The sequence below is a fragment of the Colletotrichum godetiae genome (assembly GCF_030913485.1).
Source record: "Colletotrichum godetiae strain CBS 193.32 chromosome Unknown BDP55scaffold_15, whole genome shotgun sequence".
Lineage (NCBI taxonomy): Eukaryota > Fungi > Ascomycota > Sordariomycetes > Glomerellales > Glomerellaceae > Colletotrichum > Colletotrichum godetiae.
Genome location: NW_026851263.1, coordinates 507684 through 523975, shown reverse-complemented (window position 1 = coordinate 523975; position 16292 = coordinate 507684). Strand labels below are relative to the sequence as shown.

At 51.3% G+C, this 16292-nt stretch overlaps 4 protein-coding genes across 4 annotated transcripts; 3 read left to right on the top strand and 1 right to left on the bottom strand.

The window, feature by feature from the left end:
* Window positions 1-1386: 1386 nt before the first annotated feature.
* On the top strand, window positions 1387-2923 carry BDP55DRAFT_692927 (efflux pump; the record flags this gene model as incomplete). The annotated part of the gene is made up of 8 exons (XM_060577176.1): window positions 1387-1441; window positions 1504-1527; window positions 1578-1604; window positions 1670-1714; window positions 1773-2172; window positions 2211-2275; window positions 2344-2504; window positions 2564-2923. 8 exons carry the CDS (start codon window positions 1387-1389, stop codon window positions 2921-2923), a joined length of 1137 nt encoding a protein of 378 aa, XP_060431150.1.
* Window positions 2924-5772: 2849 nt separating this feature from the next.
* Window positions 5773-7429, top strand: BDP55DRAFT_740723 (uncharacterized protein; the record flags this gene model as incomplete). Its single annotated transcript, XM_060580427.1, has 1 exon — window positions 5773-7429. Exon 1 carries the CDS (start codon window positions 5963-5965, stop codon window positions 7427-7429), a length of 1467 nt encoding a protein of 488 aa, XP_060431149.1. The 5' UTR covers window positions 5773-5962.
* Window positions 7430-9329: 1900 nt separating this feature from the next.
* BDP55DRAFT_580024 (uncharacterized protein) lies at window positions 9330-11678 on the top strand. Its single transcript, XM_060570809.1, has 9 exons — window positions 9330-9528; window positions 9580-9629; window positions 9690-9824; window positions 9897-10017; window positions 10076-10148; window positions 10210-10330; window positions 10383-10637; window positions 10707-10896; window positions 10950-11678. The coding sequence occupies exons 1-9, from the start codon at window positions 9438-9440 to the stop codon at window positions 11597-11599; spliced, it is 1686 nt and encodes a 561-aa protein (XP_060431148.1). The 5' UTR covers window positions 9330-9437; the 3' UTR covers window positions 11600-11678.
* Window positions 11679-12070: 392 nt separating this feature from the next.
* Window positions 12071-13282, bottom strand: BDP55DRAFT_727391 (Intradiol ring-cleavage dioxygenase; the record flags this gene model as incomplete). Its single annotated transcript, XM_060579305.1, has 2 exons — window positions 12071-12855; window positions 12916-13282. 2 exons carry the CDS (start codon window positions 13280-13282, stop codon window positions 12071-12073), a joined length of 1152 nt encoding a protein of 383 aa, XP_060431147.1.
* Between the last annotated feature and the right edge of the window lie 3010 nt (window positions 13283-16292).

Sequence of the window (16292 nt, the reverse complement as noted above, 5' to 3'; positions counted from 1 at the left end):
ATCTCCCGGGGACCTAATTAGTTGCGAGCTGCCCGGCCACCGGACTACTCCGTGGATCAGGTCCCTCCGGATCCGTGACCCATCGCAATGCTCCAAAAGAACCGCCGGCTTGTAGGGGGGGGGGCTACTCGGCCGGCCTAAGGTTGCAGCACTAATAAAAGAGAACGGAGTAGAATGGAGCTTGTCGTTGAGTCTGGGCCACTTCTTAGCCTGCATGTTCCGCGGTGAGGACTGATTCGCTGGCTAAAGACAATAAGCTTTCTCCTAAACACAGATGAAAATGTCAAGCAGCATCATCCATGCGCCTCATGAGTCGTGGATCTCTACACTTGACTTGTCTGCGACGAAGAAGTTCCCCAAAAGTGCACTCGAGAGCCTTGTGCGCTTCCTTATGAGGAATCTTTGCCATGAATTGAACTTTATTCGGTCGGGGATTCCCCGTGTTTACCACGACTGGCAAGCCTTGAATGAAGCTTCTTGAATGGGGCCTTTCGCAAGTGGTAATCAATCCCGTCGGATATTACGGTCGTTGCGTCCCATTCCGAGTGACGCACATTGTGAAAAGCTTTCTTTGCCAAGTCCGAGTCCCAATTTTAGAGGGGATCCAAAGATTCCAAACGACTAAAGCCCCTATTCCTGCCAGTAACCATCACCGACTACGAATAGACACAACATGGATCGAACACCAGAGCCCGAGTCTGCCCCCATGTTCACAAAGAGAAGAAGGAGTATTGTAACAATGACAGAGAAGCAACTGCTATCAATAGATCTAAGCCTCATATCCACTGAAATGTTCCCGTCTGTCGCCGAGGACGAGAAGCATAGTCCAGGTACAACGATCACAGAGGAGGAGACAAGCTCAATCACGGAGAACGACCAAGAGAAAGACAAAGCTCCGAAAAATGATATACCAGCGACACCGGTGCCAAAGTACTTATCAGGTGCCAAGCTTTGGATTGTCATCACATGTGTTATTGTTGTTGCCTGGTTGATGTTCCTTGACAGTTCTATCATTGTTACTGTTAGAGCACCCAGAAAGAAAGCGAAGCATCTTATTTGCTAATAGCATTGTAGGCTATTCCTGCGATCACTGATGAGTTTCACTCTCTGCAAGATATCGGTTGGTATGGTAGTGCCTACCACGTTTCGAGTGCCGCCTTCCAGCCCCTCACAGGCAAAATCTACCGCTACTTCAGTTCAAAGGTACGGGTTTCCCGGTTGTCAAAGTAAACGACTATGTCTCTAAACCCGTACTGATCCATGCAGTGGTCTTTTTTCGTCTTCCTAGTCTTGTTCGAGATTGGATCTCTAGTATGCGGGGCTGCGCCTTCATCCCTGATATTGATCGCGGGCAGAGTCATCGCGGGTATAGGAAGTGCGGGCATAATGAGTGGCGGCCTGACGATCATCGCCGGATCAGTACCTCTAGAGAAGAGACCCGGTGGGACTAATCGTTGCGTATTTCGTCTGACAAATGCTTGGCTAATTCATCTTGTCTAATAGCTCTTATGGGACTGGTCATCGGACGTACGTGCAGGCTATTAACCGTCACAACCGTTGCTAACGTCAAACTAAAGTTGCAAACTCTGGGAGCGTCTGCGGTCGTACGTGCAGAAATCCATCCGGGAAAGGAGAAAGCCTCGCCGAAAATACTAACGTTAACACATAGCTGTTCTTGGCGGAGTCCTTACTGACTATGCCAATTGGCGTTGGAGTAAGATATGGAGTTCATCCGAGTTGAGACGACTTCACCGGTAGCTAAACTAAAACAGCATTCTACATCAACCTCCCGATAGGAGGCGCCGTCCTTCTGTTTTTGGCATGGTGCGAGATTCCCGATCAGGTGCCGAAACCGAGTCCTATGGCGGTCATTGCGAAATTGCACACGTATCTAGATTTTACCGGTTTCTTGTTGTGTGCTGGTGCTGCGATCCTATTTCTCACGGCCCTCGAGCTTGGTGGGATCGAATATGCTTTTAACAGCCCCATGATAATAGGACTGTTCTGCGGCTCTGCTGTGGCTCTTGTAACGTTCTTGGCCTGGAACTATCGAAAAGGAGATGAAGGGCTGATCCCATCATCAATGGCCGGTAAGAGGCCCGTCTGGTCCGCTGCTGCTACCAACTTTACATTTGTTGGCTCGGCGATGATCCAGATTTACCTTCTCCCGCTGTACTTTCAGGCTTCCAAGGCGCCACGCCGGTCCAGAGCGGGATCAACGTTTTGCCAAGCATCTTGTCACAACTAGCTTTTGCCTACGGCGGAGGCGTACTAGGTACGGAAACCTATGGAATTATTCCATGTGAGATTTGAGTTTAGCTAACGTCCTTGTCATCCTTCAAGTCGGCAAGTTCGGGTATTATTTGCCGTGGGCTATTGTAGGCACAGCGGCAACGATTATTGCTAGCGGCCTGTTCACTTCACTTACACCGACAACTTCGGTGGCCCAGTGGGTGGGTTATCAATTCCTCACGGGCGCTGGACGAGGCATTGTTTTACAACTGGTGAGACCCGCCGGCCATTGGTTACTAACCGCAAGTCCAACTAACATAAAGACTTTAAGCCAAGCATTGCTATTCAGGCGAACTTACCTCCGGAGCAGATCTCAATGGGCATATCATTTGTTACATTTTCGCAATTCATGGGGTCTGCTGTGGCCCTGGCGATAGGTAACGCCATTTTTACTGGGGCGTTGAAGCAAGACCTTCCTCAATTTGCACCAAATGTCGATGCGTCAACGTTGCTAGAGGCCGGAGCCACTGGTTTCCGTAAAGTCGTGGCCGAAAACGAACTGCCGGGAGTGCTCATGGCATATGTATCGAGCATTGATAAGGAGTTCTACCTATCCCTTGGTCTGGCTATAGCATCATTCTGCTTCGCGTGGGGTATGGGGTGGAAAGACATACGGCCAAAAAAGAAATAGGCACATGCAGTCAGGCAAGCGAGAAAAAGACAATGAATGACTCGAACCCGTCAATAACTGCCGAGAGCCCGAGGCTCAGGTTCGTGGGCACTGACATTTCTAAGATTGGGCCGTTTTGAAGTGGCCCTTGCTAGTGTTGAGCGCCGTTGTCAAGCTCTATCAAAAGTCCCTTGTTCAAAAAAGAGTATTGAAATTTTGAAAGTTGATCATACACATGTAGTAGTATCGAAATGATCACTATACGAAAATACATCGCTTGAATGTTCGTTCCGACGAGCGTAAAGTGGTTCGATAACGGCCCGCCTAGTCATCAAGAATTCTTGAATTTAGAGTTGACCCTAAGGGATCGCTCGCACTCGTACCCGACGGGATGTTGCTGGTCGGGGTCCTGAGGAGAGAAAATGAGGCTTTGGATGCATCGTCTACCCCGTGGCGACTTGGAGAGTCACAAGCTTCGTAATAGGGAACAATTTTACGGCGTTCTCCGGTCTGATGTATCTAAGTTCAACTGAAGGAACCACCCGAATTATGACTGACGCGTCAATTAAAGACGAAAGGACGCAGCTTGCGAGACTAGAAGAATTCGGGTTTCGCAGATGCTTCCGGATTATGCGATGAACAGCGAACAATAGTCAATAATTAGCAAGTGGGTGCCGTGGCAGAAAAACAAGGCGTTTATCATGTGTCTGATTTCGTGATGACTGGTCAAAGTGTTTAGGTGAAGCTAAGCTACGCCTAGTCCACACCTTGCGAGGGTATAACATGATTAGTTGCAGATCGTTCGCGGTGCTGCCGTCTTGCGCTACTAGAGCTCTGAGCCTCGGGTTGTCCGGAGACGTCGCGCATGTAGTCGGAGTAACGTGGTTGCTGCGAACCCGGCCTGTTCTATCTCGGTAGCATCAACATGCAAATACAGCAGGTTGGTGATACGCACGTACGGATGCGGTTACCCAATGAACTCACCTGGTATACGGGACATAAGTGCACAGCATTCTGTCATCGGAAATAGGGAGGGCTGTGATGTTCAAGCATAGCTTGGCTCGTTCAATGCGGCCATATGTAACCCCGTTGGGAGGTCCCTGGCTAGTCGTTACCCGTGAAAAGGGACCCTTAACGACTCGTTCCCAGGCCTCAACAGTCGTACCCGAGTCCATAGTTAGTTAGAAATGGTACCGCAAGGCAAGCTGAAACAAACCTGAGAGGTATGCCGCGGGAGCAAAGGTAAATTGGGCTGCCCAATGCGCTCGGGCCGTCTCGCTGGTCAACTTCAGTTAAGGACACAACATTACTGGGCTTGACTCAGGGAGCAGCGGCACGCCCGCAGCGTGAGATTGGAAGCACTGGGCCGTGCTTCACAGGTTCACAGGCGAAAACGAGAAGAGTCCAATGATAGAGTTCGCGCGATCTGCGAGTTCATCTTGTCGTCCCACAGCTTCTGTTGCTGGCTTCTACGGCTTTCGATATGCCCGAGACCGAATTCGCAATGAGTCCAAATCTACAGCTCCATATAGAATCCACCATCGCTACGAAGTAGTGTAGTGCCTATGCAATGATGCACACACTGGACCAGTGAAGTGAACGCAACGTTATGGTTGTTTCCCGATGGGAGAGCTTGACCATGTAGGGATAGACGCGAACCCCTCAATGTTACCTCAGGCGTGTTTCCCTGTCCTAATGCCAAGGGAGGAGCATTTGGTTGTTTCTCGAGCAATCTATTTTACTCTCGCCGCCAAGAGCCCCAGCCATGCTTCAACGTCACTTATTCTAGCCACAGCCTACGGGCAAAAGATTCACGTGCAGCAAGCGCCGATCAAGCGGCAGGAGAAGCCCGCTGCCCGCGCCCGCGGACACTAGCAGCCGTCGACGGTCGAGCACGTTCGGCGGCTCGCCGGGCTGGGCTCAATCAAGGGTTCCCATCCCTAGAATTAATGGTATATAACAGTCGGGTAAATAGAAACCCTATTTTACTTGCTCGCAACAGGACAGGGCCAACAATTTGGCGGGGCACACAGGCCAAAGGTGCCGACTCGAGCAGCTCAAACCTGCCAAGACTACTTGCGGGACGAATAATTGAGGCGTTCAAATAGGTCGGGCGTTTTGGACTTGCTGTCTTTTGTTGACTAGGTATGCTATGCACACATGCAGTCTTCACCTCTTCCGTACACCAAACCACTATCAATCTCTTGGCCAAGTCGATCCCCAAATAGGGACCCCACAGGAGGGGCTTTGGCCTTGGCATTGGGTTGTTTTTAGAAGACGGGAATCCATGAAGCTGTCACCAAAACAACACCTGACTGATGATACACCGTGCCTCTGGCGAAATAGGCAACAAAACACGACATGATGGCGCGAGGAGTGTTGACAGTTCGGTAATTACCACTCAATCAAAGGAAGCTTTTTCTGATCTGATTAGAACGCCTCACCGGGCCACACCACCTTTGTTACACACCACTGCGAGGCGGTGGACCCCAATTCCAAAGAGAGTTTGCATAGCATTCGCCGAGGTTGCAGAGCCCTGGGAACTCGTCAGAACTTTGAAGTCGAGCTAGGGGAGCGCGATCCCACTCAGCAGGTTAACCTGCACACCACCCACTTATCGAATGATTGGTACCTTTTCCAGAGTTGCGGTAAAGCCAATGTCTGCCAAGTCGAATTCATACTCTAGACAGCCAAACTGGTACCAAAGTACTGAATCGACAATGTCATACGTGGGAAGTTTCCTTGAAACCTTAAAATAAGAAATCGACAATGCGCATGATGGTTAGTCCCCAAAGAGGGAGGGTAGGTTCAACCGAGACATCTCATCTAGATCTGACGTGTCCCCCGCGCCCCGCGCAAGACGCCAGAACCCTGACATGAGTCGAACGGCGCAGGTAACTTGGCGCGGCTAAGAGAAAGTCTTGGCAGAATTGACTTATTTTGAGTAGTACGCAAGTCGCGGGAACGAAGTCATATAAACTTCGGCCGTTGTCACCTAGCGCTTCTTGTTGAACTCGTCCCTTCGTCCTTGTCGTGCATCTACATGAACGCTTAACCACCATGCTGTTCTCTCAAAGAAGTGCCTGCGATCGCTGCCGAGCTCTCAAGAGCCGTTGCTCCAGAGAGTCTGGAGCAGCAAAGTGCGAAAGATGTCAACGACTCCAGATCGACTGTTTCTACAGTCCACCGCGGCGGATGGGAAGACCGGCAAAGAAGCGCCTGAACCCAGAAACCGCCCAGTCAACCCCGTCAACCACATTCCGGCGATCCTCGACAATGTCCAGTAACACTACCATCCAAACAATCACAAGCCCACCAGAAGTGCTTCCATCCAACCTTCACGATGCGAGCGACTTCCAACAGTATGGACTAGGAATTATACCGAGCCATCCGGAGGAAGACGGACCTTGGACTGGAAACTTCGAGGACCCTTTACTTGGACTTTTGCAAAGCAACGACACAAAGCTGATGTCTACGGAATGGATGGTTACAGACACGCTGGGGTTCTTGGCTCATCAAGACGACAGTCTTGTGACACAAACCCACGATATGCCTCTTACACCCCCAACAACGATTGGCTCTTTACCACACAACACAGAGGACAACTGGATACCGGGCTGTGATCATCCATCCGAATTCAGCCATGCTGAATCCTTCGCCGGCGATACTATGCCTCCATCACCAGAAGCAACTATAAGGTCATCCGAGTCGGCAGCTCAGCGACTCATGGATCTTCAGTCTCTGCTGTTCTCGCGACACATCACCAGGGCACAGGACGCAGACGGGCTTACGACACTGATCAACACGACCGTGCACTCGACAGAAACTCTCATTGATGTCGTGGAAAGCTTACCACAGTTGAGGCCGAGCGTGGAAGGACGACGATCTACTTCACCGCCATCCTGCTGGACCGGAGCACCCGACGTATCCGGCTTCGCCACACAAGCAGCAGCACCACAGCTTCTGAAAGAGTCACAACATCCACCAAATCTGACTCTCATCATCTCTCTTTTTATGACAAATTATCTTCTTCTTCTGGATTCTTACGAAGATCTCCTCGGCGCCCTGAGAGGCCGCCTTCAATGTTCACGACAGAGCCAGGGGCCAAGTCCCGGCAGCGATTTCAGCCTAGCACAGCCATTCCTAGGCAGCAGTACACCCAGCGGAAGCCTCAACCAATTCAACGTTGTGAGCTCTTTGGACTTGGACGTTAACTCGGTCGTATTTCTGTTGTCTCGAATGATGAAGAGACTACACAAATCTACGGAATGCCGATTCAGCGCCGTTTCCATGACACCACCTGCCGTTAGCCAAACCCAAAGCCAGGGATTCCCGGCTTCAGCCACATCATACAACTTTGATTTTCAAGATGGGATAAGCCAGGATACAGACGGGTGCTCGGAAACGTCAGGGGCCTGTTCTCCGATGGCTATGATGGGGGACTATGCACTACGGGAAGTAAGCCAGAGGCACCAGAGCGTGATGGAGTCGCTCCGTGTGATTCGGTGGCTTGCGGATGAATTATGACACAACCTGTACGACAGATGTACACACTTTTGTGAAACTAAAGTTAAAAGGATACATCAATCAAATAAGCGAACTGCAAAGTAAGCTTCGTTGACTAACGACTTTCGATTCATATCCACATCTGCTGAGCTCGGTCTCGGACTTCGTCTCCCCAGTGCAGTTCCCCAGGGCTGATGATCATCCCATCATGTGTGATTTTCTCGGGGAAAGCCGTTGTAGTATTGGTCCGAGGCCGTTTGCCATTGGATATCAGATTTAGAAATTTCCCAAACATTTGGGATTTCATCCCATCATAGTCAAACTTCCGCACTCGACTTCGGGCGACATCTCAACGTCCGTTCTGAAACGCTGAGTCGGCGTGGGATGTGGCCAGTGCTTCTAGAAGAGAAGCTGCGTCTGGTGTGCTGGTTTTAAGGGTCCTGAAAGACTGTAATCGCCCATCTGCAACGGCTTTTGCGACACAGACGCCCGCTAGACTTGTGGTGGCGATCTGATCAGGTCATCGTAGAACTCAGCTATGTCAAAGATGATATTTATTGAGAAAATTGGACGTGAAACCATCACGAAGGAGACTTGGCTTGGCATCTCCAGGCTAGCTCGCCAGGGTAGGAATTAGATTGGATTTGCCCCCATTTGTAGCACTCACTCATCAAACCTACGCAGACTGTCTGAACTTTGTCTTATCTCACCAGGCTATCAGTAAGAAAGGTATAGGCATCAGACGCATGAGAGACAGAATCACTACGTGTAGGTCCTTTGTGTAGGCATAGTCTCCCGGAGTGTAGAAGAAAACCTAATTACCATTTTGTCATTTTGCTGTCCACATACATTGGGGGCACTGCACATGACAGATAGGGGTAGTTTCTTAGCCTGCTCCTTCTTCCGAACGACGAGTTGCATTTTTATGCGACCTACTTATTATTTTAAAATTACTTTGACATTTTAGGTTACTTTATGTTGCATGTAGTTCGGCTGTGTCTCGAGAGATGAATAGTTTTTCTTTCTTAAGAGAACCGTGTTGGTGACAGCTTGCTGTCGGGATCAACTTATGCCCTTGGATGCTCTCGGAGTCTTCAAGCAAATCGTACCGCCCACGCGCTACTTGCTTTGTAAATTGTTTGTAACCCGTGTCATGTACGGATAGGCAGTCTTAGTGAAGGAGTCACCGAGTCCATGATGCCTCTTAGTTTCTAAATACCCCGAGTCCAATGAGATGCGACATAGACCTGGCTTCTACCGTCATTCTTCGATTCGGGTTTGAGATTATAGATACTCAGATGTTAGAACTCTAGCAGGGATGTGTGCAGTGAACTCGAGTTCCTTAATAGAAGTCCCCATGTCTAAGGCTTCAAGTCTCTGTCAATACCCAGGTGGTAACATCTATATCCAAAGGGGTTCTCAACGTGATCAAGACCTCTTAGCGCATTGCCGAATCTCAAACAGATCGTGACCTGCACGTTGCCTTGGTATTGGACTTTTATATTAATCATTGGGGTTTCCAACGAGATGTCCCGCAGCGTTACATTCGGTTTCCGGCGGGGGGAACTTATGCTTATCTAGAAAGCTTGGCCGTCTTGGCTTACCACCTAAATGTCTTGTCTCCTTCCAGATCCATACTGGATCACTGTTTCTAGACCTACGGAAGGCGGGGTATCAACCCTGACAAAAACGAGATTTTTTCACGTCAAGAGTTGCCAACTCGGATACGGAGATAAACATTGATTTCAATGGCCCTATCTTAGGAGACTCGCCGACACCGCTGCCTGCCAAGAGGTTCGTTTCCTGCCTGTTTAGGATACACGACAGGAACCGATGGTTAAAGTGTGATGTCATGTGTAACGGTGTTGAATGAGTATATAAAAAGCCCATGTCGCTTCCACATCCTACCGCAATTGATGTGATCGAGTCTTTGGCACCTCTTCCGTATCTTTGACCCTAAAGCTTCGAGGGGCCTCATCTGAGCCGCACTCGAGCCTCAATAGCAACGATAAGCTTCCTGTTGTGCACGATGCGCGTTGACTCGACTGTCAGAGCTGTCGCTCTGACGGCAGTTGTCGTCTATGGAAGGGAGCTTCCCAAGGACGAGGCTCGCGCTGCTGGTAGGAATCATAGGTCGAATAACACCAAAGGGAATTACTGACACAGAATAGAGCTCTATGACTCCGGTATCATCCACGACAGACTCATGTCTGCAAAGATTGTAGATAACAAGCTACCTTAGTGTGAGATGTTCTTGAACATGAGCTAACATTTACTTCAGGCACACTGGGAAGCTGAAGAAGCTGTCGGCCTCATGAACTCATCCCAGTGGCCCAGGCTAGGTTACACCAAGTGCGTCGATGGTTACGCCGAGGCTCTTCCGGATAGCCCATTGCATAACTTTAGGTGCAAAAACGTAGGTACCCCTCATCGCTATTTCGGCAATTCACTGTTCTTTCACAAGCTTACTGACTCCTTCTCAACAAAGATGGATCTTTATGACTTCATCAACCACGCTGAACTGGGCTCGCCGAATGCCGATTACCGCGGGAAGAGCGGAAGCTCCTCATGGGGATGGACTGATGCTGAATCTGGTCGCGAATTCATTGGTTAGAATGATTCCAATGCGCCAACCAGAAACCCATTTTGCTAACTGCGTGGTAACAGTCAGCGGCATGTTTGATGGATGCGCATTCATCGAGATCCTGCCCGAAGGCAAGATGCTCAACCTTGGATTTCTGTTAGACCTTCCGAGCCCACGGACATAGAAAGGACAACCCCAACTAACTCTACGTACTCAGACCAACGTACTCGCCCGTTGGCAACAGGGCATACTGGCATGAGATTCGTCCTTATCATAATTACATGCTCATTGGCTCGGAGCTCGAGGGCCATGGCATTCAGATCTTTGACATGAAGAAGGTAAGGTTCCTCTTCAATCCCATGAGTAACTGAGATTGACTCATTTCGCTAGCTCTTGGACCTTGATCCCACTGAGGCACCCATTCTGTTCACCAATGAGAATGACTTGACCGGCCACTTCATCGAATCTCTCCCACTGGGCCGAAGCCATAACGTGGTTGTCAATGAGGAGGCCAAGTACGCCGTTGCTGTCGGTGTTCAACCTCGCGCGGAGGGCTGCATGGGTGGTCTGCATTTCTTCAGTCTGGAAGACCCTAGCAATCCTGTTGCTTTGGGCTGCGATGGACAAGACGGATATGTTCACGACGTAAGTCACGACCCTGTCCAATTGCGACTTTCCAGGCGCCCTCTGGTCAATTAATACAATTGTCCATAGGCGCAATGCCTCATCTACCGAGGGCCCGATGCCAAATACCAAGGCCGCGATATCTGCTACGGCTACAACGAGGATACCTTGACCATTTATGATGTTTCCGACAAGAAGAACTCAAAGATCATCTCTCGCACGAGCTACGAGGGCGCAACTTTCACGCACCAAGGCTGGGTGAACGACGTGAACTGGCAAGGTGAGATGCTTCGCACAGCGAGTTGACAAATATGCATGGCTAACCTGTAATAGAGTGGCTTTTCATGGATGACGAGTACGATGAGGAGGACTTGGCCGGCCCTGCCGCTGACGGGTACCCCGTCACCTACATTTGGGACATCAGATCACTCGATTCCCCTAAGCAGACCGGACTCTTCAAGCACACCGTGAAAGGGATCGACCACAACCAGTATGTCGTCGGCGATCTGCTTGTTCAATCAAACTACGGCGCCGGTGTCAGAATATGGGACGTCTCATCCGTACCTACAGATCCTACTGGAGGTAGCGTGTGCGAAATTGCCTACTTCGACATCTACCCCGAAGATGACTCCCTTCCAGGAGGCGGAGCTGTCCAGTTTTCTGGCACATGGTCATCCTACGCCTACTTCAAGTCGGGCTTTATTTTCGTTAATACGATCGAGCGTGGGGCGTACTTGGTCAAGATGACGAAGAAGGAGGCTTGCAAGCCCAAGACATGCAGTGCGGACAACTGCCTGCGAGCCCTGAGAGCGTCCAGCGTTCCGGGTCGGTTGGAGGAAAGCCAGAAATTCTGCGGCGAGTTCACGAAGACTGTCATTGCCGATGTTGCGGTTGTACCTGCTTATGCCTCCGAGGCATGCCCGACTAATGTCATCTCGCGAGTGAGCTCGGCATGTTCATGCTTGCCTACGCCGACCGCATGAGTGAGGACTACACGCATGAATCAAGCGCCACTATCCAAGTGCACAGCGTAGACAATGTAAATCAAATAAAATACTGAACAAACTTTTTAAACACGAGCGCACAGATGTATTGAACGAATGCCATTATTCTCAAACTTCAGAAGCCAATGTCTTAACTAGATCTTCGCCGAGGTCAAAAGGCAGTTAGTCGAAAGGCTTAGAGATAGAGAGTCGAGAAAGCGTCGGAATGAAGAGTGATATCACTTGCGAAGATAATGGGAACTATTTACCAGCAATGTAATGTTTGATTTGGTAGAATGTACAAAGAGATTTTGGGATATACAAGAGCTAAATAACAACGCCGGTTCTATATGCAGATTCCTAAGACAACCAATGCCCCGAGAAAAGCTCGGTGGGCAACTGCAGCGCAACGCTTACTTATGCATGTTTGCGACTCGATCGATCAAATGTTCCAAGCAGACAGTGATGCGCTTAGCAAGAGGTAGCGGCATCAGTAGAGGCGGCAGCGGAAGTGGTGGCAACGGAAGAAGAAGCAGATCCGGGAGCGCCGCCGGGAGCAGTGCCGTTAGGGGGGGAGCCACCGCCACCGCCGCCAGAGTTGGAGTTGGCAACACCACCCTCGGCGTAGAGAGAAGCAGCGGGGGTGATGGTCTGGGCCTGGGTAGTGTTGATACCGAAGGCCATCCAGGCGAAGAGGCCGTCAGTGATGCTGTCGCCAAGAAGGGTGTATTCCATGACAGGGTCGACGCCATCGGTGGCAGCCTCCTCGCTCAGGATGGAGTCGTCCGCGTTGGTGGTGAGCTCCTGGGTGTTGGTGTTGTAGGGGGCAAAGGCCTCGACGGCAGAGATGAGATCCTGGTCGAAGAAGGTCTGGCCGACGTGGGAGGCGGTGATGACGTTGCCGAGAGTGTTGTTGGCGTAGACAGTGGCGTTCTGGTGGACCATCAAGTGGATGTGGGTGGCACGGGAGGTGTAGTGACCGGGGAAGATGGACTCGAACTGAGCGACACCGTCGGAGTCGGTCTCCTGAATACCGCGGAGCCAGGTCTTGTCGATGTTGGTCGTGTCGGAGGAGTCACCGTTGCCGGAGGCGACGATGCCGGAGTAGACGCCGGTGGAGTTGCAGTGCCACATCTCGAGGTAGACGTTGGGGACGGGCTCGCAAGTGTCGACGTCAATGACCTGGTAGTCAAGGACAATGTCGACACCCTCCTGCTCCTCGATGATGTTGCGGCGGACATACTCGCCAGAGACGTCTATGAGAAGCTATTAGTTAATGATCGAAAGGGAAAGTGGCTTGTTGGTTGATGGCTTACAGTAAGGGCCCTGGGTAACCTCGGGGGTCAAGACGCAAGAGTTGTTGCCGGAGAAGAGAGTAGCGGCGTCGGTGTTCAGGGTGTAGCCGAGCTCGGTGGAGTTGTGGCTCTCGGCGAGGACGGAGTCGGCATCACGCTTGATGCTGCGCTTCTGGCGGGCCTGGTTAAGCTGAGCGGTACGGCGGGCGACGTTGCGGGCGGTGACACCGCGAGCAGCGAGCTTGTCGGCGCAGTGGGCAAGGTTGGAGCGCTTGATGGTGCTCAAGAAAGCGCGGCGCTCGGCAATCTCCTCGGTGAGATCGTGGCCGGGGTGAGCAACGGCGCCGGAGAGGAGGGCGAGGCCGGAGGCGACGGTTGAGAAACGCATTGTTGCGGTTGTTGTGAGAGGTGACGATGGAAAGCTTTGCTAAAGAAGGTGTTTATACGATTTGTCGAAGTGAACAAGAGGGTATTGTTGGAAGTGAAAGCGAAAGGTGTGTTGGTGAAGAGTGAATGTGATGCTGGTGAAGAGCTTCTTTCTGGTTTCTCGGTGGCTTCGACCTTGGGTTATTATACTCGACGAGATGACATTCTGATCTACGGTCAAGGTCAACATCCCTCCCCCACGAACCGCGTCAGTGCCATAGCCATGATGGCAGTTCGTCGCATGAGTACAAACTGTGGAGCTCAACTCATATCGCCATCACCGTACCAAGCCTCATTGACTCGGGAGACGTGAACGGTGGCCCCGAGAGGCTTTCGATTGCGTGGGCTGCCCGTTGCGGCTACGCCAGGCCCAGCCAACGTCAACTTCTTCTTCTGTGGGGTCATAGCAGCCTCGGTAGTATCACCGGTAGGTGGGATAGTAGTGTGGACGACGACTACGAGTACGTTGCCCCCTTTGCCCCTTACTCTCTCTGGAGCAAAGACTATCCTCCCATCGTCAATTGCTTCCAGGTACAACGCCTTGGCAGGGGCTTAATCTCTACCGTTTTGGTGTAGTGGCCAGTGACGTCTTGGGCATAACAAATCAGCCCCGGGCACATCTCCACATAGTCTAATTTTTCCTCCCTTTCATCCCGGTTCCTCAGTCACTGAGTGACCGGAGGGTCCCCGGTCTGCTCAGTCTGAGCATCCGGACGTGGCCCTACGCGCAAGCTTTCGGGACACAGTGGAGTCGGGGCCGCCGTTTAAGCCTCCTTTTCTGCGTTGTCCTGGTCCGTCGACGGAGCCGTCCTCCCACATGCCGAAGCAAATTCTCCCCGCCCATGGACCAAAGCCGCTGTCGAGGCGCGTCCACACGCTGCCATTGTCCAATCAAAGCTGACTTGTTGTCTAACTGACGCTGTAAAAATAGACTTCGACGCAGCATGGGCTTCCCGTCTTCGGGTTGTTTTCCCCTAACCCCCCTGACACCTTTAACATTCGTCACGTTAAACTGTGAACATCAATGGGGTTCAAACTATCTGCCCAATGAGCTTATCCTGTATGCGAAAAAATGCCTTGCATCGAGAGGCTTCTGTGCCCGGACTACAGGTAGATTTTCTTTTAGAAAGGCCAGCCGAGGTTCATGCCTGACGTCAAGTAGTTGCACTGTTGTAGATTGCGGTGTTTTAACACAGCGGAAAGTCTTAAGTGGCTCAGCCCGGGTTGCGGGGGGCGGCTGGACCAGCTGCGCGTTTGCTACAGCAAGCACCCGAGTTCCCAACACAGTCGATGTTTGCCGTCGGACTTTACAGGTGCTCTTCGGGGTCTCCAGACTCTTGGCTACTTGGCATGCTCAAGTTGAGGAAGCAGAATAGAAGGCCAAGGCTTAAAGGATCCGGCAGCACGGTCGGTCAAGATTGAATGGGATCACATCCATTTGAAGCCGTCTGGGAATCGCGAACGCCGTGAACCTCTGGATGGTCGAAAGAAGGTCGCAAACAGAACAGAGGAGTCTCCTGTTTCGTCCCATCTCACCATCGATCATCCGGTTAGAATTACCGGATGGCAGACAGGTTTGCACGTTTCCTGCACGCGCGTACGCTCGAAAAGACTTTGATTCCAGTGTCCAATGAGGGATCAGTGACGGATCGAGCTACCAGCATCACAGCGATACCCTTGATCGAGGCCGTGCTGGCGAGGCACCTCGTGGGCAAACAGCCAATGAACCTGATGCAAATGTCAGCTGAACCGTTGACTCGTCATCTAGACCCTTCAATGTGCCCTGTTCCAAGTTCCTTGTGCACAGCCGAATTGGCCTTTTCCATCTTGTCTGATAGTTGACGATGGCCGATCAGTCGGTATGCACGGTTGGTGGGTGAGCAACACAACATTCCATTCAATGGCAAATGAGGTGCTCCCGAAACGTCAGCTCTCCACGGAAGTTGGGCAACTGCCGATTGGCTTCCTCGAAATTGAGATACAAGCATATTCGGAAGGGAAGCGGGAGGCTTTCGACGGGGTATGGACCATGGACGAACCCGGCCTCGCCCACATGCAGTGCACCGACAGGCTGCTTAGACTTTTCCCACGGAAGGGATCTGGAACGCGCAATCATGATCCCTAATCCAGTGACTGCGTTACAGAAACCCCCCTTTTTCCCGTTTTTCTTTACAATCCTACGGTCTAGCTCTACAGCCCGGTCTACTATGTACATTCCGTACTAACGAATGCGAATATTCGTAGCAGTACCCAGTTCATCACCTGCAGGCGTGCCAGGTAGTGGACTAGTTTATCGGTGGATGCGATACAGTGATGAGAGAGGACGGATAACTCATCTTACGCCTTAAAATTTCTCTCGGAGAACCCAGTGGGGGAAGCAGAAGACCCCAACACAAAGAGTCAGGTCTGGACGGATTTGGTGGACGCTAAGCCTTCGAGGGCTGGACACATTGCTTGGCAACTTGGCAAAAAGATCATCCCGTATCTCCGTCCTAGAGCATCTGTCTTTGCTACGACACTATGTGAATGTCCATTGGGACGGAATACAGATCGGGAGTGTCCCGGCGAATGATGACTGATCCAAGCAACTGGAAAGGTCTTCGTGACGTACTGCGGTGCCTGACCAAGTGTTGGTTGGCATAGCCCCCGAAAACACCGAACGTTGGCGCATTGTCCAGAGTCAAAACTTTAGAGTAACAAGGTGCAAAATACAGGGATTCGACGGGAAGTGGGAACACAAACAGACTACGTACCCGGACCCTAAGCCACACCATCATACGCTCCGTAGCCTCCTCTCCGTCGATCGTTGCTGACGGCGGACGCTCAAGGGCCCAACGTTGACGCGTCGCGCTATCGGAGCCCTCTCCCTCCCCATTCCATGCATCCCACTCGGCCGAACAACAACGGACTGGAACTTGTCAATGACCGTCAGGCAGACTCTGAGAAACAGCATTTGTAATACAGTAATCGCC